General features: G+C 31.7%; 1 protein-coding gene across 1 annotated transcript in view; it reads left to right on the forward strand.

Annotated features, from left to right (window-relative positions):
• Positions 1–282: 282 nt before the first annotated feature.
• Positions 283–21,923, forward strand: part of LOC139524397 (pleckstrin homology domain-containing family G member 7-like) — a 107,340-nt gene continuing 85,699 nt past the window's right edge. The window contains exon 1 of the mRNA XM_071319172.1: positions 283–1,157. Within this exon, the coding sequence (XP_071175273.1) occupies positions 1,022–1,157 (136 nt within the window). The 5' untranslated portion in view covers positions 283–1,021. The remainder of the gene's footprint in view (positions 1,158–21,923) is intronic.

Below are 21,923 nucleotides of genomic sequence, written 5' to 3' on the forward strand. Positions count from 1 at the left end.
ATATTTCGCCCCAAAAGCGTATTTATACAGATGATCTTCTCAGTATTGAATTTTATGAATGACATATTTTATTGTACTTCATTCTCAGACTGGTTTTTGGATTTTAAATAATAATATTGAGTCTATTGAGATACTTAACATTTATAATGTAATTTAAAGGCAACAAGAGTGTCCCACTCCAAAAATTTGATACACTATGAATTCAATCTTTAACACGACTGGTTGTAAGTAACACTCACGTCCGTATCAAATAAAAATCTGAGAGTCCTTGATTGGCACAACAGACAACATTCTGTTATTTAATCATCTTAAATGAAGTACATTTCGTAATCCTGTTACAGACTATAGGATGTAACATGGACCATATGTTTTATCCAGAAGACAAGTTTTGACTATTACTGGGATTCAGACAAATCAAAACGAATTACCAACTATCTACCAAAGCGGAAAAGTGACGGCAAAAGGCAATGAATTATATCAAAAAAGAGCAATTTATTTACAAAACTAATGAATAGTGTTCGATTTTCACAAGAATGGGATATTAGTTGTATTTGAAAATATTACAGAAATGAACCATTTGTATACAGACTGAACATTGCTATAAATTTGAAACCTTGACGTGAAGTCTTTGCAACATAGACAGTTACTGACATGAGAAAACAATGAAATATTATGTCTAATTCATATTTTTTAAGTTCTAAACAATGAATACGCTTTTAATGGTCTTACTGTGGTCAAAACACTGCCACCAAGGGGAAAAGTGCGATATAAGTTGTCCACAAAAGGATATATCAATTGTCATGTCCATTATCTGAGTTTATCCGGACAGGTATTTCCGTACTTTTGACGAATCGTATTGGATTTTGGCAAGAATATATCTAGGAATTAAGTTAATACGACAAAATCTTTTCAATATGTTTTAATGTGTTTTCGGAAAGAACTAGACAGCGTTAATTGCCAAGATGTAAATTATAGCTGAATTGCGTTAAATGAATAATAAGTTAGCTTTAAAAAGGAAATAATGGACTCTGATGAAAATAACCTAGGATTATACAATCTTGTTCAGAATGTGTGGGAATATTACAAATATCGTTTGCTGCATCTGTCGTTGGCTCCTGGCGAAAAGCTGAAGAGTTCTATTGATGATGACGTCTTTGGTGAGTTTATTTTTTATAGAACTTATTATAAAAACACCGATAATGTAAATGTTTGCTCTTTCATCTAGAAAAGTCTAGGTTTAGTATTTAGAAGGTCAAACCAAGCTAAACTGCTTTCGTACGCACTGTCAACGTACAATTTTTCGTGGTCGTCGATTCAACCTAATTCGTTTCACAGATGATAGACTACAGTACTGTCCCCTTTTCACGAATGTGACGTGACCAGCCAAGTAAAACGTGACAATGGATTTTTACTAACATTAGCAACACGACTGGTACCATATGTGAAGCAGGATATGCTTACCCTTCCGGACAACCCGCATTTTTTTTTTTTTTGCAGCGTTCTTAATGCTTAGTCTTTAGTCATCCTTGTTGTGTTTCGTGTACTATTTTTGTCTGTTGATCTTTTTCAATTTTAGCTACGGCGTTGTCGGTTCATTTTCATTGGATAGTTTGAATGACCCTCTTGTATCTTTTGCCTCTCTTTTAACGTGTTATACTGAAATGGATTTGATGAATCAAGTATAATGAAAATTGTTGATAATAAACGGATATTTATTAGAGTATCTTTAAACAGCTGAGCTGTTTATGAGCGCTTTATTTGTTCAGTTATAAACAATCTGAAATGTACAGATGCATTAATGCCAAAGACTTACAACAGTTGTCTCTGAATTATACAAAATCGGATAAATTCTGATGAAACATTTCTAATTCTTTTGAAAACATATTTTCGAAAATTAACGATGTTTGATTATAAATAACTTTTATGATCAAACGAGGATTGAGTATATAAAAAAAGTATGTATCTTATATAAACAGGTAATGTTTAACGATTGATACCTTTACAACCAGATCATGTGTTTCTGAAATTCTTTTTAATAGCCTAGGATATTCATACATGTGTGGGATCAGCTAAATCAGAAATTTGAAATACGAGTAGGTGCATGCGATTATATGTCATCATTAGACCCTCTTATTCAACGTTTCGGATCAACAAACACCAAAACAATTAATGTTTATGAATCTATATAGGTTGCATTTCTGTAAATATTGACAATGCTATTTTCCAATTGGAACTCCTTTTACGGCTAAAACTGTACCACTTTTACTATGAAGTTTTGAAAAAAATCATATCCTGGAATTGAAAGTTCATATGCACTACAATTTTTTTCAAAGGTCAAACTATAAGGCTGTGAGGCATATTTTCAATTTTTGTATGCCCTGAACTTCTCAGAGTTTAAACTAACACTTAGCCCGACTGTAGGGTTACCACATATTTCAATATAAACAATGTACACATGTATATTAACTGGTAACATTCACAAGATATGTCTCTGTGAGATTGAGATGCAGCATAAGAGTGCATAACTGGGAACCAGTATGTAAACAAAGTTAATTTTCTATGAGTATTCGAGATCTCCCTAAAAGAGGCGTGGTTTGACAAACAGCTGTATTTACAAAGTGCAACCTATAAATGCATATGGACTCCCAATTATTTATCAAACATGACTTTTTTGTTGGTTGTGTTAGTGTCTCATTTATGTAATTTCCAAATCCTCACTTATTTATATGCATGTAAAGATAATTTTCAAGATCTGAAATAATGGCTAGATCCGTCTTCTCTCAGAGCAGAATAAAATTGATCGTTAAGCCATCAGGCTAAATGTGTTATGGGGCTATATTGACCTGCTACGTGTCGACAGATGTTATTTCCAAATCCATAGTGTTCGGAAAGACAAAAACGTTCATTATTATATTTTCTTATTTTTTTTAACGTAATTCACATCTGAAAAAAAAACTATAGTTTGCAAGACTTAAACTACAGTTTTAGTCGGGGTTTATGACGCAAAATCTAATATATTCAAATTGAACATGATAATAATTGTGTGTTCACGTTAGTTTCTAGTATACCCTGAAAACAATAATGGCAGTCAAAACTGCCGCGCGTCATAACACTTTGTAGAGCCTACCTAAATTTAACGTTAATTGGGTCCCTGAGACTATGAGCAAACAAAAATCAACTATTCAAATTCTGCAAGTTACTTCAAACGATCTTGTCCTTTGTTGATAATTTGATCAAAAGTTATTGCTAGGAAAATATCTTATTACATGAATTCAAAAGTCATATCGAATATTTGATAGACAAATTGTAGTAAAGTATATATATTTATAAATTATTTCAAACAGTTTTTTGGTTTTTTTTAGTGAAAAGTCTATTAGTTTGTACTCGATTTGTATGAAAGTAGTATAGCCGTGTGTTTTGCAACATCATTCTAAAGAGAAAACATAAATTGAATGGAATAAAATTGTCCATTGAAGTAGGTACATTTGCTTTGTTTATCTTATCTAATAAATGTAAAGTAAACTGTTTTAGATTGATTGTTACATGTTTTTGTAAAGTTAACAAACTAATATCCTTGGTGTTTAATTAATTTGTGATTAATCATCTAGATCTGTTACATCTTTATTTCGTATCATCGGTGATTTTTAAATTATTTGTAATTAATCATCACCAAAATTTGTATGCAATCCGCCACTTTTTTGGCACGTTGCGAACATGTATATATAAAGGGTAAACATAAATATAAGATAGCTTTTAAAAAGAAAGAAATGAAATCTGAAGACAATAACATAAGATTATACCATTTTGTGCATAAGCTGAGGAAATTATACACTCGTCGTTTGCAGCAAGTATCGTCTGCAATTTGCGAAAACCTGAATAATTCATGTGACGATGACGTCTTTGGTGAGTTGAAATACACCGTTAAATAATCAATAGTGTTCGATTTTCACAAGAAAAAAAATTAAGTTTAAGAGTATAAAAGACAAAACTAGTATTAGCTATAAATGTTTTCGTAAAAACTGTGACATATTTCGTGATAGATCGATTAGCTTGCAATTCGATAAAACTTCTTATATCTGAAATGTTTTACTAGAAACGAATTGATTGAAATGGTGTAATAAAAAATGTTGATAATAAAGGGATATTTATTGGAACATCATGAAACAGTGGAGTTGTTTATGGGAGCTTTATTTGTTCAATCATAAACAATTTGAAATTTATAGATGCAGTAATGCAATTCATTTACAACAGTTGCATTTAAATAATACAAAATAGGATAACTTCTAATTGAACATTTCCAATTCTTTGAAAAACATGTAATTGAAAGAAATAACAGGGATTAAAAATAATCTACCTAAATGAATAGAGTAAAACGTTTTTTTTCTCTTATCATATTTACTTTATATTACTTTACATATTGAACAAGTCACATTTAACTGTTTGTACCGATGCAGTGGTATATCATGTGTTTCTGCATAAACTCATCATAGATACTATGAATTAAATTATGTATTTGCGCAAACGCGCGTTTCGTCTACAAAAGATTCATCAGTCACGCTCGAATCCAAAAAGTTAAAAAGGCCAAAAAAAGTACAAATTGGAAGAGCATTGAGGACCAACATTCCTGAAGTACTTCTCTGTCGTCATCATTAGATCCGCTTATACAGGTTTGGAATAACCCAAACCAACAACTTCATATGTGCATGAGATTACATAAATATGTACATGAGATAGCCTATGTATAAATATAGTATCTTTACGTGCATAAAGCTTCACATTTATTCACAAAACCATTACATTTCTTGTGGCTGTGTTGCAATTTTTTTTGTGGATACGTATATTTAAATATTGAATGTATAATCATTCATAGAATAGTTCGACCTGTACAGTTATGACTTGTTCCGATTCCGTCTACTCTCTGAGCAGTACTCGCTTGATTCGTTCAGAAAGTGTGTCAAGCTTCATTGAAGCTACATCTTTTTTATGTGATGTCCTACACGTACACATATTTAAAATCAATCTTCTTGGTTTGCATCGGGAATAGAGAATTACTTTGTATTTCTTTTCTGAATAAAATGTCATAACATAAATAAAGTTATGCCTCGTGCACAATAGAATACAGCCTGTATAGTTTACACAACTTTGACCCCAGTTTTATGTTGGGGTTCATGTTTCGAAATCTAAACTTTCGACATTGTTTACATTTGATAGATAATCATCTTATTTTTATACATTATTTCATATATAAAAATATTTGGTTTCCAATCACGGCTTCTATATAACTATACAAAAGCACACGTTCACTGTTTCAACATTTCAAGACACAAGTGATTTTGTTGTTTAAAAAATAGGTTTTCAAAGGAAACTTTTCGCTTTCCGAAATAATGTCTCTTCAAAAGACAACAACGACACTATACAAAATAATCTGCATTTGTAAAGTCGCATTGTGTTAACTTAATTTTACAATGAAGCTGTCATCTTTAACACCTGAATTTAGTAGTTTGTTAACTTGACATCTTGATGACTATCCACATAAGTATACATATTGAACTGTCCCTCTGGTATCTTTCGCCCCTCTTTTTTACATTTTGACATGTTTAAAACGAAAAAAAGTCACCGAATCTTCATATTGTTAAAAAACGTATTTATTTTTCAGAGAAAACGCATCATAATGTGAATAAAAGGTAATTTGGAATTAAAATATGAGAAAATAGCATTTTAAAGGGGCACTAGCTACGAGATATATAAAACATCAAAAGTACGATTTGTTTTGTTCAATCATTAATGAAAGTGCAATAGTGAAATAATAAGTTGCTCTTATCAGCTAAAATGGTTCAATTTTGTCATATTAAGCTAATAAACTTTGATGATGAATTATTCACTTGTAAGTGAATAATTCGATCTCAGTAAATACTTATTCATGTGAACTCCAATCTAACCCCGTAGAAAGAGATAGAATAACGCATGCATTGTCTGTGTACGGGTATTTAAAGGAAAAAAATGTCAACATTGAAAGTGAAACAAAGGTAAATAATTTGATTAACTGATTCGATCCACACAAAATTATTCCTTTAAAAGTAAAAACGACCATAACCATAAATTTTTAATCTTTATTACAAAATTTAACAAACCTATAAAAATCCAATTGCACGATCCTTAATCTATTTATATCTATGTTTCTGTTTACATCGCTTATATGGTCATAGAAGGTCAACTCGATAGTTAATTAGATTGCGTCTTGGCTAAAATTCACCCGAAACGAAGCTACATCTTATAGGGACCATGTCCTGTAAATTGTTTAATTTAAACTTTTGATAGTTTGGAAAAATGTTATACATTGTTATAAATAAATTATGAGAATTTGAGTCAAATCGGTAAACATGAATTTGAAAGCTATTGCCCCTTTAAAATGAAATGTTTACAGAGTATCAACAGAAAAAAATGGGGTCATCGTTTGTGTTTTCCTGCTATCACATAAATACAAAAAAAATCCTATAGATTCCTTTATAAGTTACATTCCAGCAGTGTGATGTGGCCATCTTTCAGTGGTTACTGTGACCATCTATAATTCTGCCAATGATTATTTTAACGGCACTCCGTCAGTTAGCACAAAATATCTTGGAAAAGGTAAACATCCATGCTAATAAAAGAAGCGTTGGTAAGGCTATGTGAGTCACGTCCGGTCAGAATTGGAATGTTAATCTGACGTCTCTTGAATGGAGAAAACGTCGTTCTTATGTCAATGCCACGTCAACTGAGGCTTGCAATGTTACTTAAAGGGACCTATATGTGAACTGTTGTAAAGAAAAAATGTTCGTTTCCCACAAACCATAATTTTTCAATGGCAGTTGAAATGGCCACACTTCATTTCGATCGAACCACTCTGCACAGTCTTCCTATTGCATTTATTGTTAGTTGATTTTTGTCCGCTTTCAGTTGTAAACAAAAGTATCCAATAAACATTTCGGGAAAGGAATAGAGCAAGGTGGTCGATGTATTAAAAAGTTAACTATACACAATATACAGTTTGATTTATCTGTCTTGTGTTTAACTTTATTGGTTCTGTCATTTCAGTTCTAAATAGATAGAAAACAAATGTTTAGGAGGCCTAGGTCGAATGCCATTCATTAATACAACTATTTAGGACTGACAGATTATAATAAATTATAATTAATCATCAACAACATAAACAAAAATATAAAACAAATATGTGTTATTAAAAACACTAAAACCGTGAGAGTCCAGTCGAGTCGAGTCCAGTCCATAGTCCGGTCAAGATATCACACTTCGCCCACAAATCGAATAAGACATAGTTGATCGTTGATGTAGGTACATTCACATTGTTTATCTTATCAAACAAATGTTAAGTGTACTCTTTAGGATTAATTGTTTCATGTTTTCTGTGAAGTATACACAATTCATATCATTGGTATTTAATTAATTTGTGATTTTAAAATCATATAGATCTTCAAAAGCTGTAAAGATTTAACAATTCGTATCAGTGGTGATGCTCAATTAATTTTAAATTAATCACTGCAAAATTTAAATGTATTTCTCAGTTAGTTCTGTACTTGGCTAACATGAATATATAAAGGGTAAACATAACCTAAAACATGCCTCTTGCTGTTTTAAATTACTATTTTTAAGGGGTAACATACAGAATTAATCTTCCATTGCGAAACTCAACGATATTTTGTAATTGAAAATATGTATGGGGTTCCACAACATGACATGTAGTGCACGTTATTGATAATATCCGAGCACTGTCAAAACAATAAGTCTATTCAGCAGTAATATGTGGAGGAACATTTAATGTTGAATTTCGAACTTATTCTTTATGATGCTAATTCTTGATCTTGTTTATATTGATTTATATAAGGTTCATAACATTCTATGACGTTTGAAGAAGATATCGCTGTCTATGATATCTACTCATAGTCTGGTAACTGCAAAAAAACAAAAATGTAAAAAGTAAGAAGAATTGGTATGATTGCAAATTAAAACAATTTTCCATAAGAGACCAAATGACATGGAAGTTAACAATCATTGGACACGCCTTTCACAATGAGAAAAATCTATACCATAGACATCTTTAAAAAGGCCCCTTAAATGACAAGTGTAAAACCATCGAGAACACAGCATTGAACAATAAAAAAAAAACAAATATGAAATACTGCAACAAACGACAACCATCGTACCTCTGTACTCTTCCTATTAATTTTGTAGCAATAGTGTTCTTTATATCCCCGCATTTCTTTAATTTTAAATAACGTTATCACATTTTGGTCTATTCCAATTATACTTTTCGCCACAAAACTCTTTCATCGATTTCAGTCGTTAAGTGCATGTACACTGTTATGCTTTAAATTTCAATAATTGATTTGTCGATTAAAAGAAGGTGTAAAAACTTAAATAAATTAGCTGCAAAAAAAAAGTTAAAGTAGACACATTATTTCCTGTAATTACAGAAAATTGAATGAAGTTGTAAATGACAGTCTATTGATAGAAAGTTTTAGAACCTGTTGAGTAACTGTCATTTGCATGTGAATCATTAAAGTTGATTAAAGATGTTATGACATAGTCAATACGTCATTACTGTTTAATGGCATTATCAACTACATGTAATGGTGCATGCATGGTTCATATTTTGATATGTTATGTTATTTTAGTCTCCAATATTATAAAGCAAATATCAATATAAATCAATAGTAGAAATAAAAATCGCAGAAACAAAATATAGTAGGTAGGATCGCTGATCGAGTGTATAAACCGTTGTCTTTGATTAGTTAAGAAATCGGCATGACTAAATCGCGGACTGCGAATAGGACACCGAAATGAACTTTGACGAAACCGATAATTGTAACTTACCGTTTGCTCAATATAGAATTCAATATGAGCAAACAAGCAGTTTTGATTATAAAAAAAAGAATGTGGTATGGTATGATTACCAATGAGACAATTCTTTTACAATAGATCAAATGAAACAGAAATTAAGAAACTGTAGGTCACCGTACGGTCTTCAACGTTGAACGAACGTTATTAGTACAACAGTTTGCTGATTGCGGGATATTAATATGTAGTATTTATTCATATCTCATATCATCTTTCATTTATATTGAGAAAAACGTTAATTCTAGCTTTTAATATGTCGTAGAAGCAATGACTTGTATCACTTAGTCTACTTGTACTGACATTTGCCTTGATATTTCTGGCCGTAATACGTTGATGATATTACTTGTCATTTTGAAATCTGAACTAGAAAGAATGAGCCTTTCCCTGGAATGTGTTTCCCATGATATTTCGCTGCTATACGATGACTATATACACCAAGAAGGAGAGATCGATTACGGAGAGGGACTGAATTATTTGGGTTCATCTTTATTTCGATTTAGTGTTTTACGGTTAATTTGAAGAAGTCATTTTGTAATAAGATACTATACCAGGTTATTTTTTATTAAGACTCTAATGTACAATTATAAATATTTGTTCAAAAGGACAAAGTTTTAGAAATATGTTATTGATTCAAAATAACAAATTTAGCTGCTAACAGCCAGTTTTGGATTTTTTTTAGAATTTGGCAAGTGAATGATATTGCCAAGCTGATTAACTGACATGTAAGTTTTAATAACAGAACTAACATTCAAAGAAATTATCACTTTCACCTTATTATAAATGGCACAATGTCCCTTCCATAAATGTACTTTGATATATAAATATATTATATTCGTTATAACTGCTTTGTTGTCATTCGAAGCATATGTAACAAACATTGTGAATAAATTCACAGTTGTGCCTTTAATTCACATTAGATATTGACATCGTTTAGAGGTTAATTGTTGGTAAATTACACGGACAGGACAAAAATTGCAAATTTCTTTGGTCGTTAAATTATACGAGAGAGCCTACAATTGATAGAGGGAAATTCATTTGTTTACTGATTGAAGGTTGATACGTTGTGATCGTGACAGCGGATTAATCTGATTAATCTTACTTAACTTGAAAGAAGGTAAAATTGTCAATACTTTTTTGTAAGGATAAAATATCGTGTACATTAAACAAGTCTGACAGGAGATATTTTAGAACCAATATGCAAGGATAGATTATCATAGATAGGCGAATGTCTGAAATTGTGTTTTTTGTCAAGGATTTTAAATTCATAGATGCTATCATGCTGGATACAAAATAGAAAAATGATAGAGAAAAACGAGTGATAAACATCGTTTAAATTAAACTTTCTTTTTACCGTATTGTAAAAAATATATTTCATCTTATCAAGGTAAGTGTCATTTAACAACACATTTTTCTACTTCTGAACTTTTGGAATATTAAGCCCTATATCATGAAAAAGTGTAACTAATTTCTGAAATTGTAGACACACAGATTATTTTTTTCTTTTTTTTTGGTTTTAAATATCTGAGAGATCCTAGTTTTGATACATTAGATTTTACCCGACAGAGCACTTAGGTGTTTTACTGAATAAGATCAAACATTATCACGAATTGGCATAGAATCACTGAAAATGGTATAAAAGAGGGACGAACGAAACCAGAGGGAGAGTCAAACTTATAAATAGAAAATAAACTGACAACGCCATGGCTAAAAATGAAAAAGACAAACAGACAAACAATAGTACACATGACACAACATAGAAAACTAAAGAATAAGCAACACGAACCCCACAAAAAAATGTGGGTGATCTCAGGTGCTCCATTATATGTGGCTTTAATAAAAGAAACGATTTTGCAACATCAAATACCAGCACCATATTTAACAATTAGGAGAACCAAATTTCATAGGTTTTTGAAAAGCATTATAAGTAACACATCTTTTGATTTTGCACTCAGCTATAACAAGACCAAGTGCTTTATTTGCAGAACCTGCAATAGCTTTCATCGGCAGTTACATTGTATCATAAACATTGCAATTTTCTCAACACCATATATCTAATGCGTTTCACAGAGTTTGTAATTCTTTTTCATAGTTTGCTAGAACGACCACATCATCAGCATCAAGTAAAAAAAAACGTTTTAAGTACTAATATCTATTCCACACTCATAATATTTCAAGAACGAAACTATGTTATCTATATATAGAGAATAATATAGGCAAAATCCGTATCATATGCCGTATCATCCCGAGATACCAATATCAGCCAGATGGCCTTTAGGCCCGAGGGATGATATTGGTCGAGGGTGATACGGCATGTGATACGGATTTTGCCATGTTTTATACGCTTTATCATATATTTTAACAGGAGAGTATATATGAACTGCTTTCTGATCCCTAGCACCTGGGTTACCTTTAATTCTACTTTTGTCTTGTTTTAAAAGCTTAAAAAGAACTGCTCTATTACTCATCCGAAGCATCTGGGTTACCTTACAATTTGCGTGCTGTTGTTTTGAAAATATTTTGTTTATTGTATTTTTTTGTGTGTTTTGTATGGTATTTCATGGAGTTCTTTTTTATAGTTGCATTTCATGTGTCAGAAATATGAAAACTCGACGTTCGTGACGTCACATTCCAAACAATGACGTCATTTAATAAATTGCGTCACGCCCGGCGGACCGTACATTTAGAACCCATTTTGAGGTGAAAAAAATCTAAAGAAGCTTGCATGAATTAAAACGGAGTTATTGTAATAAAAAAAAAATGAGAAGGGGTGCGATAAAGGGTAGGGGTGTGATAAAGGGTGTGATAAAGGGTATGATAAAGGGTGCGCATCAAAGTTGCGCGATATGGATTAAACAGCAGGCTATTTATCAAATATTCAGAACAACTGTATTTACTACCAAATGTATGATAAAGAGTTAAATAGCATAGGTGATACTGGATACCATTGCTAAAGACCATCGTTGACACATAATCATTCGGATAAATGGCCGTTTAACTGACCATAATACATTTCAATAAATATACTGTATAGTACGGTAATACAATAATTTACACCTAGCCTATTTAGCCTCGTTCGTATATTTCTATTCATGGTACCATAGGCATGATAATTAAAACCAATTAGGGCACAACAAGTAGATTTACTAGTAAGCTTTTTTTTCGACATCCATTATGTTTGTAATAAAAAGATGATAATTTATCTATTATGGTGCTTAAATTTTGACGGAACCAATTCTGCTCGTTGACAAAAATGGTATAATCTACGCATGCGTTGGTCGCTTAAAATGTTGCAAAATGGTTTATACGAAATCGAGGCTAAGGTAATACCTCTGTAAGAAAAGGAGTCGCGACGATCTGTCATGTTAACCTTAAGTATGGGTTTGATAATACTTTAGTTCCACAAATCGTTTTCAAAATATCAACTGGTAATTTATCAAATCCAGCAGATTTGCCTTTCTTTTCTTTTTCAATGACACAAGCTGTTTGAGCAGCAAACTGTTTTCTGTCAAAAGAAAGTCATTAAAGGTGTTTTTCGTATCAACATAATTTCATCATAGTGTGTAGAATTTTACACAAATGCACTTTTCAGGAATAAGCAAGTAGAAAATTGACACGACTAGCCTATTTTTTCCGTAGAGCACATGTATAATTGATTTTCGATCAACACCAAATGATATTGATGAAAATTTAAAAACAAAAATGTTACAACACTTTCTTTATATGTACATGTTAGACATGGGTACAGCTTGTACATGTTAGACATGGGTACAGCTTGTACAACGCTTAGAACAAACATATAGAAATGTCAAGGCTGAAAAAAGGAAGATGTAAGTCCAGCGTTAAACTATGAATTTGCAAATAGTATTCATTAAAATATATACAAGATGTAACATAAACTACATTCTCAAGTTTACCCCTGTATAAATTGAACTATTGGCAATTGGTTTCCAAAAAGACAAAGTTAAAGGACATTTACTAACTAAGCTTTAATACCGTAAAGTCAGTACTTATGCGATTAGAGATTGGTTTTGTGATTAGGTTTTTTTTCTGTAATGTATATATACATATGTTATATAAGTGTGAGAAACAAAGGCTCATTTGATTTGTTTTGTTGTTTCACTTCTGTCCAGGGTAAGGGAGAGAGTCAGCGCCTTCAAACTTCGCCACATTCTATGACAGGCAGGCGCCTGTAGTACAGTGGTTGTCGTTGGTTCATGCCTGCCATATTTATTTTTCGTATATTGTTTTATTGTAAATTAGGCCTTTATTTTTCTCGATTGAAATGTTTAATATCTTTATGTGGAGGCATATTGAGCCGACTATACAGAGTATAGTTTTTCTCATTGGTGAAGGCTGTATGGTTGCATCCACTTCATTTGAACTTTTGTGGATATTTTTCTCATTGGCAATCAAACCACATGTTCTTATTTTTATATTACGAAAAGAAATATTCCCATGACTCTCCTAGTCTTGATTTTTAACGATTTATGATATTGCATATGCGGATTCCCATATAAGAAAACCATATGATGTAATGCCTCGGTCTTTTGCAAATATTTAAACGTGATTTATTGTCAAACATAGAATGATATAAACTATATTGACAATGGACCTAAAAAAGCAACATGAGGCATTATTTTTCAGAAGGCTATAAAAGGGAATGATTATACAGATATGCAACTTGCAAATTTTACAATTTCAAGAATATTTGGAAAATAGGGCAACACTTTGTGTTTGGAAATTAAAACAGACTAAGTTCCCTTTGAAAACGATCTATTGTAAAAAATGAAAGAAAATAACACTGACAGTTTGAGATGTCTTGGAAGTAATTAATGGTACTAAATGTTACCAAAGTCATGAGATTGTTGTAGCATCAAATAAAGACAATAATTACGTAAATTTAACAATTTTTAAGGTACATGTGGAGCAGGATCTGCAAAACCTGTCGTAGTACTTGAGATCGTCACCGATTTATCTGCTTCATAAGAGTCAAAAGACAACCACAACTATTTTCGATTATCTTTTTGGTATCTTTAGCTTCTCTTATAGGTACAGAAAACAACCATAACGTCCCTAAAACTGAAAAAAAAAAGAAAATTGATAATATTCATAAATAATATGTCTATTTAAATTAACTGCCATAGGACTGTAAAACCATTTCGGCTGAGTGTTCATCAAATACTCTCTCCAATGTTAGGTGTATTTATGGTTGTATCTGTATTTCAGTCGTGAGAGTTGTGTGCCTTTGTATGGTGCATATTTGTCATGAGATGTAATTTGTCTCATTGAAATGAACGTGCAATGGCAATAGACGTGTTTTTTGTTGCTCTCAAGCAAATATAAGTTTAGCGCATGGGAATGCAAGTATATGTAGTACTACGTAATAATTAAGTAGAGATCCGGTTTTATTTTTAAAGGATGAACTCTTGAAACTGTTAGCGCTTATCAATGACATGTTAAGAAATAGTTAATAGTCGGAGAAACGGCTCAGACATGTAATTAAGTACAGAGATTCTCTTTCATGCCGCTTTTAAAATGAATAAATGCAATCGACCTGCATATAAATTGTATGAACAATGTGTATTTAGAAAATGAATAATGCCTAGCTTACAATTTAAATGATAAGAATATACATCGAGGCGATAAAAAACAGTAATCGTAAGACAGAAGATATCGTGGCCTAATGGAAAGACAAACAATGCAAAAAGCAATATACAACGAAACTATAAAAAAAAAAAAAAAAAAAAAATATAAAAAAAAAAAAAAAAAAAAAAAAAAAAACAAGTCCACTAAATAATGTTTTTTTTAAACGTAGGAATCAATTCCATCAATTGTGCTAATCAGAGTTTATAGTATAATCATCATTTATCATATGGAATGACTTATATTAACTTATAAATCATATGGACTAAAGATTAAAAGATGAAAACTCAAGTTTCTTTGTGCGATTATCAGATGCTACATGCTCCTGTATCTTAACATTTTGCAGATTCATATAGGTACATGGTTTTACACTAGTAATGGTTTTACACTAGTAATGGTTTTACACTAGTAATTTTGGGGCCCTTTATAGCTTGTTGTTCGGTGTGAGCCAAGGCTCCGTGTTGAAGGCCGTACTTTAACCTATAATGGTTTACTTTTTAAATTGTTATTTGTATGGAGAGTTGTCTCATTGGCACTCACACCACATCTTCCTATATCTACATGTATAATTGTCCAATTACGCAATTGTTTGAAAACAGTCGTGCTCAAAATGTAAAACAATTAAAAAGAAGGAAGGGTTACTTCAGTTTACCTAATTACGGCTGGAATGTGACTGTTTTACCGAAGTGCGGCTCGAATGTGACCCACACCCATTCATATATTAGTGCATAAAATTTTCAGCCCACTCATACATGGAGCATGGAAACACCAGACATCATGTGGGGATCCAGGATTTAATGTTAGGAAGGGATGGTTGCAAAACATATTGTTTTGCGGAGCATGTTGCGAAATAATTTTCGTAAAAAATCCCAGTCAGTTTTCAATGAATTTATATGTCACCAATTATTAAAAGGTATTTATAAACACATATTATTTTGATCACTGCAATGCATCCAGGGCATACCAATGACATTATCATATTCTATGATTAGATCACAAACGCGAATAGTTTCTGTCGGGAAGACTATTCTTTTGGGTGTCATATGAGTGATGGTATTTCGTCTGTGACACGCTTCAAAAAGATTTAAGATCGTAACATCGCCTTATACTAAAACTATTTATATCTTCAAATTATGAACCAAAGTATATTTCGCGGGTATTTTCTAGTATAAACAGATTGATATTTCGAGACAATGTGTGGTTATTCTTTATATACTGCAACTCTTATAACTGTTCAAAATGAAGTATTTAGGGTAAAAACCATCATTTTTTAATTTGGAGCGAACGACGTAAAATTTCCGCGAACCTGTATGTTTTATTGACGTCATAAATAAAACTCGACGGAAACGCTTTGTCAACGTCATAAACAATGTGATATACGGTCAGTGACTGTATATCACATAAAATATACAGTCAATGCAATTTGACTGCTCAAATAGCACAGCTGCAGTATATATTATAAGTTATCTACGTTCATATCCGTAGATATGGGTATTTTAACACCCTGAAGTACCCCAGTACACCATGAGGCGTAGCCGAAGGGTGTACAGGGTACTGAAGGGTGTTAAAATACCCATATCTACGGATATGAACGTAGATAACGAATTTATCCCCGGTCTTAGTCCGAATCGACCGAGTTTTATGGAAATTCGGGTACAAAGTGTAACGTGAAAACAACGTGTTTTTCATAATCTAAAAAAGTTTTATTGAAATTTGGAAATTTTACATCTTTTTTACGAGGTGTAGGGTACTGCCTTTGGTAGAACCCTGCAGGTAGTCAAATATAAGACGTTTTTAATACAGAGACAGAGAAACTGGAATGAGTCAAATTTGGCGCTCAATGTTGTGAGAGTTACGTCATAGATGGTGTGACGTCAACATGGGTCATTTGCATAGCTAGTTCTATAGTCCCATTCCTTCAAAATGTGGCAGTCAAGTGATGCATTTAATGAAATGAGTGTAAATGATCGGCATAATAGAACAAAAGGCGTTAATGAATTAAATATTTAATTACAAACATCATGGATAATCTACAGAATTCAATTTTTCACAACGAGCAATCATGGAACTAAGGAAAACTTGCGTGAAGTTCCCGCGGGGTAATGGTTAGCAACGTCCGGAGATATGGGTTAGCAACACCCAGGGGCTATGGGTTTTGTAACGACGTGCGTTAACCAATCAAATTCCTAGATATATACTAAGCCGGGGATAAGTATATATATGTATATATACTGCAGCTGTGCTATTTGATTAACGCACGTCGTTACAAAACCCATAGCCCCTGGGTGTTGCTAACCCATATCTTCGGACATTGCTAACCATTATCCCGGGGAACTTCACGCAAGTTTTCCTTAATTTCATGATTGCTCCTTGTGAAAAATTGAATTCTGTAGATTATCCATGATGTTTGTAATTAAATATTTAATTCATTAACGTTTTTGTTCTATTATGCCGATCATTTACACTCAATTAAATGCATCACTTGACTGCCACATTTTCAAGGAATGGGGCTATAGACCTAGCTATGCAAATGACCCATGTTGACGTCACACCATCTATGACGTAACTCTCACAACATTGAGCGCCAAATTTTACTCAATCCAGTTTCTCTGTCTCTGTATTAAAAACGTCTTATATTTGACTACCAAAGGTAGTACCCTACACCCCGTAAAAAATATGTAAAATTTCCAAATTTCAATAAAACTTTTTTAGATTATGAAAAAAACGTTGTTTTCACGTTACACTTTGTACCCGAATTTCCATAAAACTCGGCCGATTCGGACTAAGACCGGGGATAAATTCGTTATCTACGTTCATACGCCTAATGGAGTACTGGGGTTCTTCAGGGTGTTAAAATACCCATATCTACGGATATGAATGTAGATAACTTATACTGTTATACTGGTAATCATTTCTAAAAAAAAAAAGCTTTCAATATGCATCGTCAACGTATTTAGCGACTTTATACTTTATAAACGATTTCCTACATTTCTCACTGTTCAACGTGCACGTTTTCGCAATGACTTAAAGATCACAGAGTATGCTCGCATACCGAGATTTAAATTAAACAAGCATTTTCGTGTGTCAAAAACAGAAAACCCCGGTATTTGGATGGATTTGTGTTGCTACAATATTTCGTTTTCTGTATATTCTAAAACGTTTTGTCTGTTCCTTCCTTCTTTCTATTGTGTGTGTGTGGAGGTGATTGTTCCATGGCGAGGTATGTCTATCTATGACTTTTGGTATTTGTCTGGTCCTCATTAGTTTCTACTCCATAGTATGTTTTCCTCTCGTTTAATGGTGACACTTTTAATTGAATTATCTTAATTTACGTTGCTGATACTAAAAGTCCAATAAATAACTCTTAAAATAAATATAAAATTGGAAAATACATAGACAATATTATTGATTATCTATATTTATTTCCTCTAATAGCCTTTCACTAAATTATATGTGTTTTCACTTGGTATGGTATAACACTGCGCATGTTTAAATTCTTGCAAACTTTGACACATTACACATGGGTAATGTCTTTCATTATACGAATCCCTTGGGTCCAAACAATTAGCTTAGATTTCAAAATGAAGCCAGTAGATATGATGAATATGATAATTAAAGGAAAAAAATACTTCACACAAACAGATGGCATTTTCCAACGATTCTTATTACAATACAAATAATTTAATGATTATATGAATTGCTGAAGTAAAAAAAGAACGATATGCTCATATGTTGAGATAACAAACGACCTTCGTCACAAAAAAACGAGCAGTTTTAATCAATGTTGTTTGGAGTTGAATGCACCTGCCACGTGCAGGATCTCACCACATTATACTTGACAGACTATTAATACAGTATTAAGACCTCTCACCCACCAATTGATGGATAGTTATCTCATTGGCACTCATACCACATCTTCTTTTATATAAATTTCTGCCTCCTTGATATAATTACTTGAGAATATAATAAGAAAGGAGAACCAGGTCTGCAAAACAATCGATGTAATATCTTGTTGTTCAAAGTACCAGTTACCAATAACTTTAAAACAAACACTTCTTTGGATCAGATAGAATATAATATGCAAAACAAAAACTTGATGTCAATTTTTTTAACGTTATTATTAATCGGACGGAATTTTATAGATTTAGCCACACAAATGATTTTTTTTTAAAGTCATTGACAACTCTTACATGTTGGTTTAAATTACGTTTCTATCAATTTACGATGAGTAAGTTCAACAAAATAAGCCTGTCATAAAACGGTATAAATCTACAAGGTTAAGCACAGAGTGGGTCTATGAAACGTTGACAAACGTAATAACAAGCTGTTTTAATACGTGTTTGCAATACTTTAAAAAAAATACTTATGTCTGAATCACTGTACAAAAGAAGAATGTAAACATATTTTAGGTTTCAATTCAGCCCAGCAATAATTTAATAGCAATTCTGCTGTTGCATATCACATCCTAGGCGGAAATCGAAATTCAATGCAAAATCAAATCAAGTCTAATATTTTATTATAGTCTTACCTCTCTATATGTACAATACAAAGATGAATACAATATATACAGCATGTTTTAATTAAGAGTACAAAACAAGAGTCACTCTCAAAAGAGTTATGAGCGACTGTTACATAGAAATGGACAAATCGATAAAAATAAAAAAACACTTTTTTTTATCTATAGAAATCATTCTTCCTTTGAATTTAAATATCATGGCAAATTTTGGCGGAATAAAAATACAAATTTTCATTTGTAAATAAAAATATAAATTTTTCATTATCATTTAAGTCTTAAACAAAACACTATTAAAAGAAACTGCTTAGTAAAAATCTCTTGTCTTGGATGCGAATATACAGGGCATTTGGGTAAAACATGTTTCTCATCTTCAATGAGTTGCTTTAGCATACATGAATCATTAAAACAAAATATATTTTCACATAGAACCCCTTCATATCTGCCTGTTTCAATTATAATTCTAAAGATGTTGATGAGCAACGACAATGTTACCTACTCTCAGTCCAGCTTTCTATGCTAATCCAAATCTTTATATTGTTTACTCTTAATCTACGCTTGCAATACAGTCCCCATATTTGTCAAGCTAAACGACTAGAATCGACAAACCTCGTATACGTTCGTTCATTTCACATATGAAAAATAAGCGCCTTAACCCACGCCAAATGTTATGTTTGATAAATAATTTGAATAAATTATCTTTTTTCATAAGTCTGTATGATATACATGCAATATTATATAAGAGTATTTAACGATTACCAATATCATACAAATTGAGTGTATATCACAAGTAGTTTTGAATAAGAAAACTAAAGGATAAATTGATCTTTAACAAGTTAAAGTAAGTATGTAATAACAAGGATTTATATAGTACTATATAAATCCTTGGAAACAGTAGTTTACAAATATTTAATAATTTCAAGATGATTATTTTCCCCCCAGCACATTAGCCATTAATTTTTCAAAGGATTTAAAAGTCTGTTTTTACTTTCTTGATATCAATTTATTGTAATTTAAATTAAGAATTTAAAACAACAATTAGAAAGCAGAATTTCGTAATCTGTCAAGCGGATATGAGTTAAATAATTTTAAGAGAAATATATAAAAGATAAAAGTTGTGTGACTTGAACCTGGGACTAATTATTATTATGAACTAGTGGTCCCAAATAAGATTCTTTGTTTTTTACTGGAAATTACAATCATATATTACACAAATTAAATGTTTGAAACTTCTCACAGGAAATCTAATTGTGTCGATTTTAGTGCAAATTCTAACTTTATGCCAAAATTGTTAACAGTGACGTTTAAAAGTATACATAGCGTAAATTGAAGAACTGTTTCTATACCATTGTACTTTGGTTTACGTAATTAGGGGTATACCTTTATAGCCTGGAAATCAGTAATTTTCATGGAAATGTAATCATGGATACCGATGATTTTGGACTTGATTCAGTCTTTGAAGAAGGTAATTTTATTCTACATTGCATTTTTTATGATTTAATTTGCTATTCAACTGTGCACAAGTAGAGACAAATGTGGCACTCAACCTACAGTATATATGGCACGCGTAATATATGATTATTGAATAATTTTGCTATAGTACAATAAATACTTTATGAGGGATAATTTGCATTATTTATTCGTACTATAACACTTCATTTCATGACAAGTCGGACAACACCTTTGAATGAAAAAAATACTAATTGTCTTTTTATAAAATGGCAATAATAAAAGCTGTTATCTAGTTGTACCTGATAAATACTTCATTATTTTTAAGCAAAAGGGCACTGCATGCGATACCGCCAAATTGTACTTTTTAGCAAGTCCCATAAGGGCTAAAATGTTGCATTAATAGAATGAAAACCTTGTAAGTGGGTACAGAAATGAGGCAAACAAAATAGTTAACTAATTGATTTAAGGAGGTCTTGGAGAGCAGTTTAATTTTAAGAATCAACAGTAAAGAATTAAATATATAAACAAATATCTAAATAAATCTTTTGTCAATATTATGTTTTGCTTTTGATTTAATCATTTATTCATATGATCATATCAAAATCAATATTGAAGAATAAAATAAATATTAAAATGAAATATTATCTAATTCATAGTAGCAATAAGAATCAAGTCCGGTTTATGTATATTACCCTGAAGTTGTGCTTATATATAATTAAAGGCTACATGTTTAAGAAGCTTTTAAAAATAGTCTTTTTAAACACTCGAGTTGCTATGTAGCCGTTTGCACCATTTTGCCGCTACAAATCCTAGCACTAATAGTTTGTTTTACGACTGTGTCGCTAGTTTAAACACAATTACCTGGAAGTGTGTCGTTTTCTCAGGAAAATAAGGTACACGAATGAGCCCTTTTTTTTTTAAAAGATTTCTTTTTTTAATTCAAACGATTGCTTCTTTTGCCTCTTCTTCTATAATGGCCGGATTATACATTGTATCAAAGACATATAGATTTCTACATTGCAACAAGTGTATTACGATATTTCTCCACTCGAGACAGTTAAATTTTATTATTTAAAGCGCGAGGCTTGCCAAGCTCTTTAAATAACTAAAATTTAGCTGTCGAGAGTGGAGAAATATCGTAATACACGAGTTATAGTGTAGGAATCTGTTTCACCGTGTATTATCAGTACACCGGATATAGGTACTAACCAAGCGGACATGATCGATTTTGATCTTACAAGGTAACGAAGATCTTTGTTTTGCTTTATCAATATTCAATGTACATTTCTCAACATTTGAAATTCCTGCTCCCAAATAATTTTTGCATCAATTTTTTCCTATTTATAAAACAACTTTAATATTCAAATAAGAACAATTAACTTGTTCATGCGCAAATAGTTGTGAAAGTCAACACCACTTTTAA

This window comes from Mytilus edulis, chromosome 1 (assembly GCF_963676685.1).
Source record: "Mytilus edulis chromosome 1, xbMytEdul2.2, whole genome shotgun sequence".
In the NCBI taxonomy this organism is placed as follows: Eukaryota; Metazoa; Mollusca; class Bivalvia; order Mytilida; family Mytilidae; genus Mytilus; species Mytilus edulis.